The sequence below is a fragment of the Perca flavescens genome, chromosome 3 (assembly GCF_004354835.1).
Source record: "Perca flavescens isolate YP-PL-M2 chromosome 3, PFLA_1.0, whole genome shotgun sequence".
Lineage (NCBI taxonomy): Eukaryota > Metazoa > Chordata > Actinopteri > Perciformes > Percidae > Perca > Perca flavescens.
In genome coordinates this window covers 28,758,499-28,773,779 of record NC_041333.1, presented here as the reverse complement: position 1 = coordinate 28,773,779, position 15,281 = coordinate 28,758,499, and the positions used below count along the sequence as shown (strand labels likewise).

General features: G+C 44.3%; 1 protein-coding gene across 1 annotated transcript in view; it reads right to left on the bottom strand.

The window, feature by feature from the left end:
* The window catches only part of LOC114552916 (calsyntenin-2), a 179,412-nt gene that overhangs the window by 22,520 nt on the left and 141,611 nt on the right, over positions 1–15,281 (bottom strand). Inside the window, exons 12-14 of the mRNA XM_028574010.1 lie at positions 13,366–13,532; positions 11,957–12,105; positions 3,984–4,195 (exon numbers count right to left, since the gene is read on the bottom strand). Coding sequence (XP_028429811.1) covers positions 3,984–4,195; positions 11,957–12,105; positions 13,366–13,532 — 528 coding nt within the window. The remainder of the gene's footprint in view (positions 1–3,983; positions 4,196–11,956; positions 12,106–13,365; positions 13,533–15,281) is intronic.

Sequence of the window (15,281 nt, the reverse complement as noted above, 5' to 3'; positions counted from 1 at the left end):
CACACACACACACACACACACACACACATGTGTCATTTGGATTATTGTTCTGTTGTATGGTCTGCTGCATCATGCAGTCATTTAAAAAAATTACAAGTGGCTCAAAATAAGGCTGCTAGACTGGTCTTTGGTTGTTCTTTGAGAACTAGTGTTGCAGAAATGCATGAACGTCTTGCTTGGCTGGTGGTCAAGCACAGACTATCTGCTAATATGTTAGGATATTTTCATAGAATTATTAACACTCGGATTCCAAAATTTCTTTATGACAATATAATTTACTATTCAGATATGCACTCACATTACCAAGAGGGGCGAATAGTCGACAGATTTCTTTACCCCTACCTAAATCTGACTCTATGAAGAGGACCGTGTTTTATAGGTCAATTGTGTTTTGGAACAATCTTCCAGTTGGGGTTCGGGATATCAAGGGAAAAACTGGTTTTAAAAAAAGACTAAGACTATATTTGTTTTCAACATCATAATATTGTCTGGATTGGCTGAGAGTTGTTGTATAACGTGCTATGTTGTTTTGTATTATTTTACTATTATTCTAATCAGTACTTTTTGTATTGTTATTTTTTATGTGTATTAATATATGATATTTTTGTGAGTAATTGTGATTGTAATTACTCACATATACGTTTTGTATGTATTGTTTAGACCCCAGGAAGACTAGCTGTCGTCTCGGCGGCGGCTAATGGGGATCCTTTTAAATAAACAAATAAACACACACACACATACACTTTGTGCTCTTACCAGAGAACTACCAAACAATATCAGCGTCAGTTTAGCCTCACCTCAATCATGAGAAACTGCTGGCAATAAAACTTGGATTTTAATTATGTTCTCACTCCTAATGAACTGTGCTGCAGTTTTCTTGGAAGCCCATTTTTATGCACGTAATTGTGGTTACTTAAGTTCTTATCTCACTAAATGAACCAAACTAATACAAATATAGCGTGAACCATAATTCAAACAGTACAGGACACAACACACCTGCTCCTACGCCCAGACTCCAATTATTCGTCAACTCTGGGAACACAGACATCGCTGTGAGCTGCTGTGGTAACAAGTCCCCTCAGACAGCCCACAGCAGTACTGGGTGGCTGCTGGGCCTCTTCGACAGGCTGCTTAGTACTAGCCTCCACCTCTCACTGCTACCCATCCTTCTCCCTCACTGTACACTCCCTGGGGAGGGAACCAGCTATGCCCATTTAACAGCTTCCCAATGGAGAAAGACAGACATGTGGTGTGTGTGTGTGTGTGTGTGTGTGTGTGTGTGTGTGTGTGTGTGTGTGTGTGTGTGTGTGTGTGGACGAGGGTCTTAGGGGGGAGGCAGAGATTATGTGGAGAAAAGGAGGAAACTGAGCAAATCAAGTAGGAAAAATTAGCGACTAGCTATTGGACACAGTGGAGCATTTAGTTGCTAAAGGAGTTATTTCCCTCAGGAGTAGTTGGAAAACAAAAGTAGTAAATGTTGGACTTTTGTCTGGTGGCAACTTTAAATGAATGCTAACATTGCTCTGTGTCTGCTGGATGTAGGCTATAAGTGAGAAATGTTTTGCTAACGCCAAAAACACCTCGCAAGGCAAAGATAGGGCAGAGGTGTGTGTTTCAGCTCGTTGTGGAGTTCGTCTGCCCCCAGGTGGTCAACAATATCAATAATAATAATGATAATTAATAAGCAACTGTATCCTGCTTGGTATTAGATTCTGCTTTGACATGAATGGAGAACTGAAAAAAGTATGGTAGCTGACACCACTCTTATAGTACAGCCTGAGTGCAGGACTGTCCCAGGAACAGTTTGTGTGCAGCCTGATCTTAGAGGGAGATGAATAGAAATAAATAGAGCTGGGCTCCTTAGAAAGAATTACTAAGGAAAGAAAAGAGATGGAGAGAGACTGGGAGAGCAACTGAAATGAAAGCGGAAGAAAAAACCTGAAAGCAAAGCAGGAGAGGAGAGAGAGAACAGAAAATGGCAATTAAAGCAACTGGTACAAAATGTTGAGCATTAAAAATGAGTTTAAGAGGGAATTGATGACCTTGACTTTGACAAAAGACATCAGAATGAGCCTTGAAAAGATACTGTAGCATGAGAGGCAGTGTGCTGAGCACGCTCAATAGAAAGACACATGAATGACAGGGAGAGACAAAGCATAGAAGGCGGTGAGGGGGTGATTAACACGGTCCAAATGAAACTTACTGCATGCCCTGCAAAAGAAATATGTGATTTATCTGGAATCCTTTAAGCCCAGAGAGAACACAAAATCTGCTCATTATGGAACTTCATCTTGCCTCCCGCACCCACACAAACTCTCTCTCCTCATCTCTCTTCTCTCTTTCTTCCATTTCTATGTCTTTCTCTGGCTCCCAGCTAATCTCTTCCCCCCAGCTGCAGTCTCTATTTCACCAGCAGAAAGAGCTCCACCGACTCCTGAAAGCAATGCCACTTTCTGCTCTTCTTCCTTCGCCGCATTACACACAATGGAGGGATAAAACCTCCCTCTCGCTCTGCTTATCTGCTCCTAATTGGCTACGATCGGTGGGGGTCCAGGGCCGAGCCAGGCTGTTTCCAGCCTCGGTGGTCAGATCATTGGACGAGACTAGAGTCGTCTGGATTTAAATGTCATACTCATTTGGCGCCGGTAAAGGCGGTTCGACCCTGTCCCGAGAATCAGTCTTGTAGAAGGTGCAGGTCTTACTCAGCAGGAGGGGGGGGGGTCACATAGGAACAGATAGGAGAGTGGAGGGACTAGGAGAGTGGAGGGAGCAGGAAATTCACTCAACATTGGCGAGGCATGCATGGAACAAAAGTCTACAGCTTACACTGTAGATTACTTCTGGTAAACGGAAGCACTCAACTGTATCTGAAGGGGTGTTACATGGATGAGCAAACCAGTGGCACATTTACTCAAGTATTGTACTCATGGTCCATTTTTAGGTACTTGGGTTCTCCCGTTTGATGCTACTGTTTACTTCGTCTCCACTACATTTTAGAGGAAATATTTTTACTTGTAATACTTTAAGTGCATTTTTGCAAAACTTAGTTCTTTTTAAATAAAAACACATTTTCTAAGTTTGAATCCAGTACCCTGTGTTAGTTGTTCAGTTGTCTCTTGTTATATGCAAAATATGTTATAAAATTAAAATGTATTCTTCATGGATGTAATATAAGAACTGGATACTGGAGTCCAAGATGGCGTCCATTCACTTGAATGAAAATGACAAACAAAGATATTATCGTTACACTCGGAGGTGTCGTGCCAACATGTTTTACAGAAGTCTCTTTTATTAATAGTGGGCCGCGGGGGATTAGTTAGTAACAACTTCATATTGTGCCGCTGTATTTTTGCTAAGTAACGCCAAGTTTTGAGAGATCCATCTGGTGGCCTTGAGTTAAACACCTCTTGTATCTTGTACCATCCCATATTCTACTGGATATATTCGGAAATACATCCCATTCCAGAAGATAAAGAGCTTATTTTATAGTGTGTATTGATACCTTTACTCAAGTAAAGATCTGAACAATTCCATGCTTTTTTTATCACACAGATTCACTGGTAACTACTTTCTTGGAATATTGATAACCTTTATTTACACCAAGCTAGAGAAGCTGGCAGTGTGAGAGCAAAAGCACAACCTTTGTTTTTTTGAGTTCACGTTGCATGCAGACGTACCAGATGAAAGAAATGCTCTCAGCTGCTAATTCGCAGTCTCATAAGACGTTACGCAATGTTCAGCTTTCTCTGAAGCTTTCAATAGTGAAACAGGTGGCACTGCATCGGCTATGTGACATCATGAATAAGTGAACACATTATCAATATGAAAAACAGCTGAAATATTTAGTCAAGACAGCATTCCACATGCAGTGGGGTATGTGTCTACCACTTTGTGAGGTACACTCAGACTTGCACCTTTTGGAGAATGAATTGGAGAATTGGCACTGGGAAAGTACCCTGTAAGCACCGTGTGATAGTCCATACCTGTGCGATGTGCGGTGGCGTCTGCCCTGGTGACTGTGCTGATGATGTGGAGGTCCTGGAACAGAGCTGTGCCGCCTGGCGCTTTGAGATCGGAGGCCGGCTGATTCAGTCTCTCCACGCCGGTGATGGTTATCCTGGGCTCACTGGGCTGTAACACCATCACCACTGCATCGATGTCTGGGATGGTGATACAAGTGTCTTCACCAAAACACCTGGAAAGGTGAAGAAGGGGAGTGAGAGCTGACGTGAATAAACAAGCTGGCACTGCTGGCAATCGGCTGGTGTTTTATGACTTTTTGAGACATACTATGCTATTACTGTTTTCAGTGTAAATGCTTCGATTGCACACTGGCTTAGAGGTTATCACAGCTGCCACAGATAATCAGTGCAGACTCTCACACAGGTTCCATTCTCGATGCAGGGTGGTGATTTTTTTTTTCAACATACTACACTTTGACATTTTAATGGCTTTTTTCGACATGCTATACTATGACTTTTGTATCACTTTTTCGACATGCAATACTATGACTTTTTTTGACATGCTATACTATGACTATTTTTACATACTATACTATCACTTTTTCACAAAAATATTAATAAAATTATGTGTCAGGACAGATAGCTTAGGCTGATAAGGGTATGATTGGAAGACAGAAGGTTGAGTGTTTGAGTTTTGAGGTCCAATATACTAAGTGAAAGAGACAAATATGCCAAACACAAAGCTTTCTCTTAGGTTATATACTTTAGGGTGATAAGACAATGATTGGAAGATGCAAGGTTTTGTGTTCAAACCTTATATGTTTCATTTTTGACTTTTCATCAGTTTATTCAACATGTTATTTTTGCTAGGACCTTTTTAACACTTTTTTCGACATTCATTTTTTATCACTTTTTTTCGACATACTATACTATGATTTTTTTTATCACTTTTTTCGACATGCAATACTATGACATTTTTATCAAAAAAGTGATAACATTTCCAGAAACATATAACGACTATAGTATGATTTTTTACAAAAACATTACTATGTGTCAAGATAGATAGCTTAGGGTGATAAGAGTAGCCTTGCAAGACACAAGGTTGAGTGCTCAAATCTTTCATATTTTGGTGAGTTTTGAGGTCCAATATACTAAGTGAAAGAGACAAAAATGCCAAAAACAAGGTTATCTGACAGCTTAGATAGCTTAGGGTGACAAGACAATGACTAGAATACTGAAGGTTGAGTGTCCAAATATTCATTATTTTGGAAAGTTTTGAGGTCCAAAATTCTAGGTGAAAGAGACAGATATGCCAAAAACAATACCTTGTGTCAGGTCAGATAGCTTAGGGTGATAAGCCAATTATTAGAAGACAGAAGGTTGTGTGCTTTGCAATAGTAATAATAATTGACATGCTATACTATGACTTTTTTATCTGCACCAGCAATCTACCACCATATAGTCACTGCAGACTCTGATCTAGGTTTGACTCCCAATCTGGTCATGACGTTTTTATTTCCGACATATAACATGACTTTTTTTAGCACTTTTTCCCGACATACTATAATTTGACTTTTTTATCACTTTATTTGACATGCTATACTATTACCTTTTTAACACTTATTTTGATATATTATGCTATGAAGAAGAAGCAAGGTAGAGATGGAGTGACCCTGCCCGGAGGAAGCCCGGGGCCCCCGTCTGGAGCCAGGCCCAGACGGCGGGCTCGCCGGGCGAGCGCCTGGTGGCGGGTTTGCCACGGAGCCCGGCCGGGCACAGCCCGAACAAGCTACGTGGCTCCCATCTCTCCAGCCCATGGGCCCACCACCTGTGGGAGGAACCGTTGGGGTCGGGTGCGATGCCACATGGGTGGCAGTGAAGGTCAGGGGCCTCGACGGACCAGACCCGGGCGGCAGACGCTGGCTCTGGGGACGTGGAACGTCACCCTCTGTGGGGGAAGGAGCCGGAACTGGTGCGGGAGGTGGAGCGCTACCGGTTAGATCTGGTGGGGCTTACCTCTACGCACAGTCTCGGTTCTGGAACCATACTCCTGGATAGGGGTTGGACTCTTTTCTTCTCCGGAGTTGCCCAGGGTGTGAGGCGCCGGGCGGGTGTGGGGATACTCACAAGCCCCGGCTGAGCGCCCGCTGTGTTGGAGTTTACCCCGGTGGACGAGAGGGTCGCCTCCCCACGCCTGCGGGTTGTGGGGAAAACTCTGACTGTTGTTTGTGCATATGCACCAAACAGGAGTTCGGAGTATTCGGCCTTCTTGGAGACCTTGACTGGAGTCCTGCATGGGGCTCCAGTGGGGGACTCCATTGTTATGCTGGGGGACTTCAACGCACACGTGGGCAATGATGGAGACACCTGAGAGGCGTGATTGGGAGGAACGGCCTCCCTGATCTAAACCAGAGTGGTTGTTTGTTGTTGGACTTCTGTGCTAGTCATGGATTGTCTATAACGAACACCATGTTCGGAACATAGGGATGCTCATAAGTGTACCTGGTACCAGAGCACCCTAGGGCCAAGGTCAATGATCGATTTCATAATTGTTTCATCTGATCTGAGGCCGTATGTTTTGGACACTCGGGTGAAGAGAGGGGCAGAGCTGTCAACCGATCACCATCTGGTGGTGAGTTGGGTCAGGGGTGGGGAAGACTCTGGACAGACCTGGTAAGCCCAAACGTGTAGTGCGGGTAAATTGGGAACGTCTGGAGGAGGCCCCTGTCCGACAGACTTTCAACTCACACCTCCGGGCGGAGCTTTTCGTGCATCCCTGTGGAGGCTGGGGGCATTGAACCCGAGTGGACAATGTTCAAAGTTTCCATTGCTGAAGCTGCGGCGAGGAGCTGTGGTCTTAGGATCTTAGGTGCCTCAAGGGGCGGTAACCCACGAACACCGTGGTGGACACCAGTGGTCAGGGAAGCCGTCCGACTGAAGAAGGAGTCCTTCCGGGATATGTTATCTCGGAGGACTCCGGAGGCAGTTGCAGGGTACCGAAGGGGCCGAAGGGCTGCAGCCTCTGCCGTGAAAGAGGCAAAGCAGCGGGTGTGGGAGAAGTTTGGAGAAGACATGGAGAAGGACTTTCGGTCGGCACCAAAGTGTTTCTGGAAAACTGTTCGCCACCTCAGGAGGGGGAAGGGGAACCATCCAAGCTGTGTACAGTAAGGATGGGACACTGTTGACCTCCACTGAGGAGGTAATAGGGCGGTGGAGGGAGCACTTTGAGGAACTCCTGAATCCGACTAATACCCTCTATGTTAGAGGCAGAGCTGGAGGATAACGGGGATTGTCGTCGATTTCCCAGGCGGAAGTCACTGATGTAGTCAAACAACTACACAGTGGCAAAGCCCCGGGATTGATGAGATCCGTCCAGAAATGCTCAAGGCTCTGGGTGTGGAGGGGTTGTCCTGGTTGACACGCCTCTTCAACATTGCGTGGAAGTCTGGGACGGTGCCAAAGGAGTGGCAGACTGGGGTGGTGGTTCCTCTTTTAAAAAGGGGGACCAGAGGGTGTGTGCCAATTATAGGGGTATCACACTTCTCAGCCTCCCTGGTAAAGTCTACTCCAAGGTGCTGGAAAGGAGGGTTCGGCCGATAGTCGAACCTCGGGTTGAGGAGGAACAATGCGGATTCCGTCCTGGTCGTGGAACAACGGACCAGCTCTTCACTCGCAAGGATCCTGGAGGGAGCCTGGGAGTATGCCCAACCGGTCTACATGTGTTTTGTGGATTTGGAGAAGGCGTATGACCGGGTCCCCGGGAGATACTGTGGGAGGTGCTGCGGGAGTATGGGGTGAGGGGTCTCTACTCAGGGCCATCCAATCTCTGTATGACCAAAGTGAGAGCTGTGTCCGGGTTCTCGGTAGTAAGTCGGACTCGTTTCAGGTGAGGGTTGGCCTCCGCCAGGGCTGCGCTTTGTCACCAATCCTGTTTGTAATATTTATGGACAGGATATCGAGGCGTAGTCGGGGTGGGGAGGGGTTGCAGTTTGGTGGGCTGGGGATCTCATCGCTGCTCTTTGCAGATGATGTGGTCCTGATGGCATCATCGGCCTGCGACCTTCAGCACTCACTGGATCGGTTCGCAACCGAGTGTCAAGCGGTTGGGATGAGGATCAGCACCTCTAAATCGGAGGCCATGGTTCTCAGCAGGAAACCGATGGAATGCCTTCTCCAGGTAGGGAATGAGTCCTTACCCCAAGTGAAGGAGTTCAAGTACCTTGGGGTTTTGTTCGCGAGTGAGGGGACAATGGGCGGGAGATTGGTCGGAGAATCGGGCGCAGCGGGTGCGGTATTGCATTCAATCTATCGCACCGCCAGACGAAAAAGAGAGCTGAGCCAGAAGGCAAAGCTCTCGATCTACCGGTCAGTTTTCGTTCCTACCCTCACCTATGGTCATGAAGGCTGGGTCATGACCGAAAGAGCGAGATCCAGGGTACAAGCGGCGAAATGGGTTTCCTCAGGAGGGTGGCTGGCGTCTCCCTTAGAGATAGGGTGAGAAGCTCAGTCATCCGTGAGGAGCTCGGAGAGAGCCGCTGCTCCTTTGCGTCGAAAGGAGCCAGTTGAGGTGGTTCGGGCATCTGGTAAGGATGCCCCCTGGGCGCCTCCCTAGGGAGGTGTTCCAGGCACGTCCAGCTGGGAGGAGGCCTCGGGGAAGACCCAGGACTAGGTGGAGGGATTATATCTCCAACCTGGCCTGGGAGCATCTCAGGATCCCCAGTCGGAGCTGGTTAATGTTGCTCGGGAAAGGGAAGTTTGGGGTCCCCTGCTGGAGCTGCTCCCCCCGCGACCCGACACCGGATAAGCGGACGAAGATGGATGGATGGATGGATGCTATGACTTTGTTTTATCACTTTCTCCGACGTACGGTATTTTGCCTTTTTTCGAAATTCCATACTAAGATTTTTGAAATCACTTTTTTCGACATACTATATTATGCCTTTTTAATGGCGTTTTTCAACATACTATGACTTTTTCATCATTTTTTTCGACATACTATACTCTAATTTTGTAAAGGCTTTCTTTGACATACTATGCTATTACTGTTTTCAACAAACTCTCTTTGGTTCCACAGTGGCTTAGGGGTTAACACTGCACCAACAGTTAACCAGCACATAGTCACTACAGAATCTGACCCAGGTTTGATTCCCATGTTCAATTCCCAGTCTGGGTGGGCCTTTTTCGTGACCGTTTTATTTCCGACATACTATACCATGACTTTTTTTGACATAGTATATTATCACTTTGTAATGGCTTTTTTCAACATACTATGCTATTACTGTTTTCAACAAACATATTTGGTTGCACAGTGGCTCTGGGGTTAACACTGCACCGACAGTTGACCAGCATGTAGCACTGTAGACTCAGCCCTTTGTCCGAGTCCCAGTCTAATTAGCAGCTGTGGCCTCATTTTAAGAACCCAGATAAAGTTTCTTTCTCCTGTGGATGTGTGTAGTAGTGTGTAGTCAGTAATAACATTGAAATGAAAAAACTAATTTTCATTGGTGACTAATATTACTGAAACCTTATACGATACCATGGCATTGACCGCAATCTCCAAATCTCAATGTCCAGCAAATAGAAGTCGCCCTTTGTGAGTGTGTGACAGTGTCTCTAAGTGCATTTCTGTATTTTCATCCTGCTTTCACTCAACACAGCTGAGCCCTATTCAGTAAAGAGAAGGTCTTATATAAGGACCATCAAATGAATACACAGCACCAAAAGATGACAGAGACAAAAGACATTTTACAAAATAGCTTGGTCCCTAACACAAGTATAGTGTTCAGCATCAGAATGTAAAACTATGAAATATTATAGCAGCTAATAAAGTTTATCAATACCAACAGGAACTCTTAGCTGTACTAAAAGCTGATAAATCCAGACCACAGGGTTAAAACACTGTCAGTGGTCATGAAGCAGAGACACAGACCTGCAACCTTGTCCTTGCTGGGTTTTCACACATGCATGCCTGCCTCCCTGCCTGCCTGTCAGCATGGGCTAGCATGTGTTTTAATGCACAGCATCCACTGGCAACCTTTATTGACGGACACGTATTGGCTCTCTAGGACTTGAGCTAGCAAGCTGTGAGCTCACATCACAGCCAGACACACACAGATGCCCATATTCACACAAATGAGTGCAGATATCTGACTCACCACCATTGTGATGCATGATACAAACATACAGTACACACAGTGTGAAGACTGCATATTGCACATCAATCAAATGAGAAATAAGAGACATTAAAATGAGAGGACAGAGGGGAGAGAGAAGGGGGAGGTGTAAGCCGTGAAAGCTGAACAAACAACCTAATTTTTGTTTTTACATTTCACCAAAAGCCTTTCAAGCACACAAACGTCTGTCAGTGGGAAGGACATCAATGATTTCTCTCCCTTCTGTAGCTCTGTAACCAGCTATAGCAAGAAGTCATTACAAGCTGATTTCCTGCGTTAAAAACGTGGGCAATAGATTTCAGCTGTTATGCATCCTCTATTTTCTCACCTACATTCTGATGTAAACTGTGCTGCAACACATACATCCAAATATCTGACATTTCTATTGAGCCACATTCCTTCACAGGTATTTGCCAAATAGGCCTTGTATATATTGTACGTATTTTAATGGAGAAGTTCATAAATAGTAAGAAAGAACTAAAATGCTAGATTACTAAAATAAAGGCATGCGGAGAATAAGTGGTCGAATAAGTTTGTCCTAATGAAAAAAAATGACAGGGGACTCCACAGAGGTTGTTTTTAAGTTTAGCGCTGTTTGCTTAATTATTTTCTTGGTACCTGCAGTAATTGCAGTAACTAAATAGGCATCAGCACGAAACAAGTTTCATTGCTCAGCAGGAAATATCTAAAATCTCAATCGCATTTGTGAGGAGCGATACTGTCTGTAGCAGCGAGGGGAGTTTATGCAGTTTTGGCAGGATGCCATGTTTCAGACTCTCAGCGTATGACTAACTTATTTGAGGAGATTTTATTCCACTGGTGTCTCTTCTGGATGTGAGTATAAAAATAAACTGGAAGCTAAAATACACCTCATCAGTGAGTCTCTACATATGTTTTTGAATGGACGCCCTCTCGCACATTTGCCACACATATCCGCAAGTAGTGTTTCACGCTGTTTCCATCCCTCAGTACACACATGCACACACACTCAGGCATGCACACAGCTATGGCAACTACAGACCAGTCAGCGGTCTGCAAGAAAAACTTCATTTGAACAACATTTAGCGATGACACAAGTTTAGCAGTCATTAGCATAATGTATTCCTTGATAATCGGTTTGCCTCTAGCTACGATGACTCTGCTTCATCGGCAGCAGTTTCTGGTCCATGGCCGTGCATCGAACCCAACAGTAGGGTGGGGAGTGAACTCCCAAGGCTGCACTGTAGGGGTCTACATATATTTAAAACAATCATGAATTTTAATGGTAACCCGCTAAGGGAGGCTGTTTTACCAGACAGCCTCTCTCTCTCTCTCTCTCTCTCCCTCTCTCTCTCTCTCTCTTTGCCTCTCTCTCTCTCTCTCTCTCTCTCTCTCTCTCTCTCTTGCTTTGTATCTCTCTTTTTTTCATTCCTCAAGCAGAGTCCAGGCAGAAATATTAATACATGACATGAAAATGTAAAAACTGGCCCCCGGTGGCGACAGCTAACAGAAAACGGTGTATTAAAGGAACAGGAAAGTGACAGCAGAAGAAATGAGAAACAGTGAGAGAGAGAGAAAGAGAGAGAGGGGGGGTGGGTTGGGATCAATGCATAAGAAGAGATTTATCTATCAGTCAGGCTGTGATATCTACTGTGTTGTCTTAACACTTAACAGAAGTGCCAAAGTGGTTTAACACTTCTGATATCTGAAAGAGAAAATACAGAGAAACCGGGACAATAGGAGAGGACTTAAGGAAACAATCCTAGGAATGTAGCTAGAAAGTAAAAAATAGAGAAAAAAAACAACTTTAAGAAGAAGGAAGAATAAAAGTGCTGTACGTACTGGACGGCAGTGGAGATGTGCAGACGTCGGATGCCTGGTGTGGGAAACTGACGAGAGTTTATGTAGGAAACTTTCCTCACAGCAGCATTCATGTTTTCCAAGTCCTCTCCCTCCATTACCAACATAGACTGTGCTGGGTTAAAGTGAAACTATGGAAAGAGAAAACTGAGATGTTAGATGGCTAGAGACCTGAAGCAGTTCATGATAAAACGTTGAAACGTGAACAGAGACATTTATAGCTGGAGTCAATCAGTTCCATCAGTTTCAAGGCATTCAGGCATTTGTAAATATATTTTCTGTACTAGAATTAATGGAAAGCAGTGGCTGCATAGACAACAGGCAGGAAAATAGTAGTATAATAGTGAAAGGAATATGTGTGTACTTTGTTGTAAAGGGTCTTAAAAAAAACACTGGTATGGCCCTTTAAGTCAAGAGGCTAGAAAATTGTCAGTGGACTCTCCTCACAAGCATGACAGATGTGTGTGTTCTCCTGCAGGGATTGATGGTAGGGATTTGAGGTCCTTCTTTCTTAAAATAGGGTTTAGTGGTCTCCTGCTAGAACTACACTGAGTGCCTCCCATTTCCTAAAACTGTCTCTCAGCAGCAAGGTGACAGTACTTCAGCACTCCATGGGGCTCTCCATGCTCCCATTTTCTGTCATTTTTCCCTTACCACCTTCCCTTCTCTTGCTGTCTCCACTCATCTTCTCTGTCCCCTTACTGTCTATCTGCCACAAACTCCCTCCATCTTTCCTTCCTTCCCTGTTATTCTCTTCTGATTTTGCTGTGCCAGCCCTACACCTGCCAAATGCTCTCCTTAAGCCTCCCATAGACTTATGGGAGCTGAAGAAAATGAAATAGCTTTTAAAAGATAAACTACACTGGCCCTAGAGAGGTTGTCCTCTCCTCATCCCACCTTGTCTTCTCAAAAGGCTGGCAAGGATCTCTTTGCTGCACCATAGCCCAATGAGCTCTATGGAAAGAGCAGCAGGAGGGAGAGAAGAGTGAAGAGAGATAGGTGGAAAAGGAGTTAAAGGAGCTGAGAATGGTTGGGTAGGGGGCAGGCTTTGAGTCTACAAAAAAACCCTATCCATCTTGACTGCCCTCTATCTTCCACAGTGCAGGGTGATAGATTAGCTGAGCTGGTGAAAGTGGGGTGGGGGTGTGGGGGCATCTGAGGGGTTTCTTGGAAGCCAACTGATTTAAAGAAGTAGTGTTTTTGTGTGTCAGTAGAGTCAGGACTGTACTTGTACTGGACTTGGACTCCATTTTAAGAAATAGTTTAACATTTTTGGGAAATTAGCTAATTTGCTTTCTTGCTGAGTTACAGAAGATGAGAAGTTTGATAACACTCTCATGCCTGGATGGTAAATTTGAAGCTATGGTCAGCAGCCAGTTATGAATGAACACCTTTATGCTCTTATCCAGACTCTCAAGGGAGTTGATGTCCAGTCCTTCTTTGCAGGCCTGAAGACAGGAAATGACTTTCTGACTTTCGATCTTCCCTGGTCGGATGGTCAATCCAGAAAGGCTTCCCCGGAAGTACTGGGTGAACCGCGGCTTGGTCACCTCCCCACCTACACACACAACCATACACACATATACAGTACAGTAAAATAACTCATAAGGCCTTTCTGTGATTTAAAAGCACAAGATTGTTTGATGTTTGTGGTGACACCACTGGTTATAAGCAATATTTGCTTTGGTGTTTTTGCACCCAATGTTACATTGTTTTTAAATGTTTGCAGAAGCACAAAACCTAATTAATGAAGCACAAAAAAATTAATTAGATTATCTACCAGAACAAATGCAATGCTCCTCTACCCATTCTTTTAAAAATTATTACAATAGGTCACAGAAACCTCATGTAGATATTCATTTTGTAGGTTAGGGTTAATCAACAGTAATTCCCATGATTTTAATTACCATGCCATGTTTGTCTCTGTGGGTATGTGGCACATATAAGTCCCTTACAGACACAAGATCATAAAACTAACAGTGACCTTATCCACTCTCTAATTATGAGAGACCAAATTATGGCTATATTTGGCCTTAAGATGCATGGTTTGTGTCTCCATTGTGAGACTAAGCGGCAGGATACTGCTGTAAAAGTGCAAGTGTTACTCAGCCAGCCCATCTAGGCGGGATAAAGGTAAGGAACAAGTCAACATGGTCAAAGTATGTTCTCTGAACTCTGTAAAGGCCAAAACCAGCAATAGAAATCTCCAAACCGTTCATTGGCTGAAAGATTACTATCTGTTGGTATCAAAACTTCACCTTTATTTTCTAACTTCCTCTTTCCTTCTCTCTGCTTTTCTCTAGCTCTGGCTGTAATCCACCAAAGCCCTAAAGGTACAGTCCCTTCATCTAATAACACTTGTTATAAAAAAGAAAATCCAAACCTATTCATGAAGTGAAGTAGTGACTGATGGGTGAAGATATATCTAAGGTGAATACCAAAAACATTCTTTCTGTCTCTCTGTATCGGTCTAACCTCTCTGCACACTTATTTTCTCAAATGATTATTGTGTTTTCTCCATTATGCTGTGTTTTCAATAACGGAGTTTACTATCCTGTGCATGGTTGTCTGTATTAAAGAAAAGCTACTACCTGCTACAGTAGCCTATACTTTTGAGCCACTGTTGTTGTTGCAACTGTAGTTCCCACCAGTAGATACAGCAAATGAGGGAAATGGTCCAATCATCTAAATCATCTTCAGTGGCAACAGTGTTGTATACAGCAATCACCAGCATGAAAGGGAGAGCAGCAGCACTCGATCACTCAGATGTCAATGCATTTAGGACCTTTGAATTATAGGTACATTCTCTATAGGTTGGGCTGAGATGGTAGAACATAGTGAGACAGGAACGTAGCTCCCATGCTGCTATTAACTACCCTCTTACCTTCACCCTCAGCAGCATGTACACGCCTTTCTTGACCTTACTACCTGACTTGAGTATGACCCCCACTTGGAAAAAACGTAACAGTAGGTCCTTGGTCTTGATTGTGCATTGAGTGGCCTCCCAGATGCATGCAGTTGCTGGAGGAGGTGAACCAAGTAATCCTGTTAGTGACTGCAGAAATACTCTGTAATATTTTACAGTAGCTGGAGTTGGTGAAGCCCTTGGTTACACTTCATCAGACATCCCCAAGCTTGACCCAAGTAACCCTAATTCCCTGTGGACGATGCAAGCACATATGTCACTGCCCTAAGTGATTTATCCAGGTTCTGAAAAGCTCAGTCAGTGCAGGTGGAGACATAGCTGACCACTACTTGAAACACCTTATCATGCCCTACTTTCTGGTGTGAAAATGTACGAGACTGT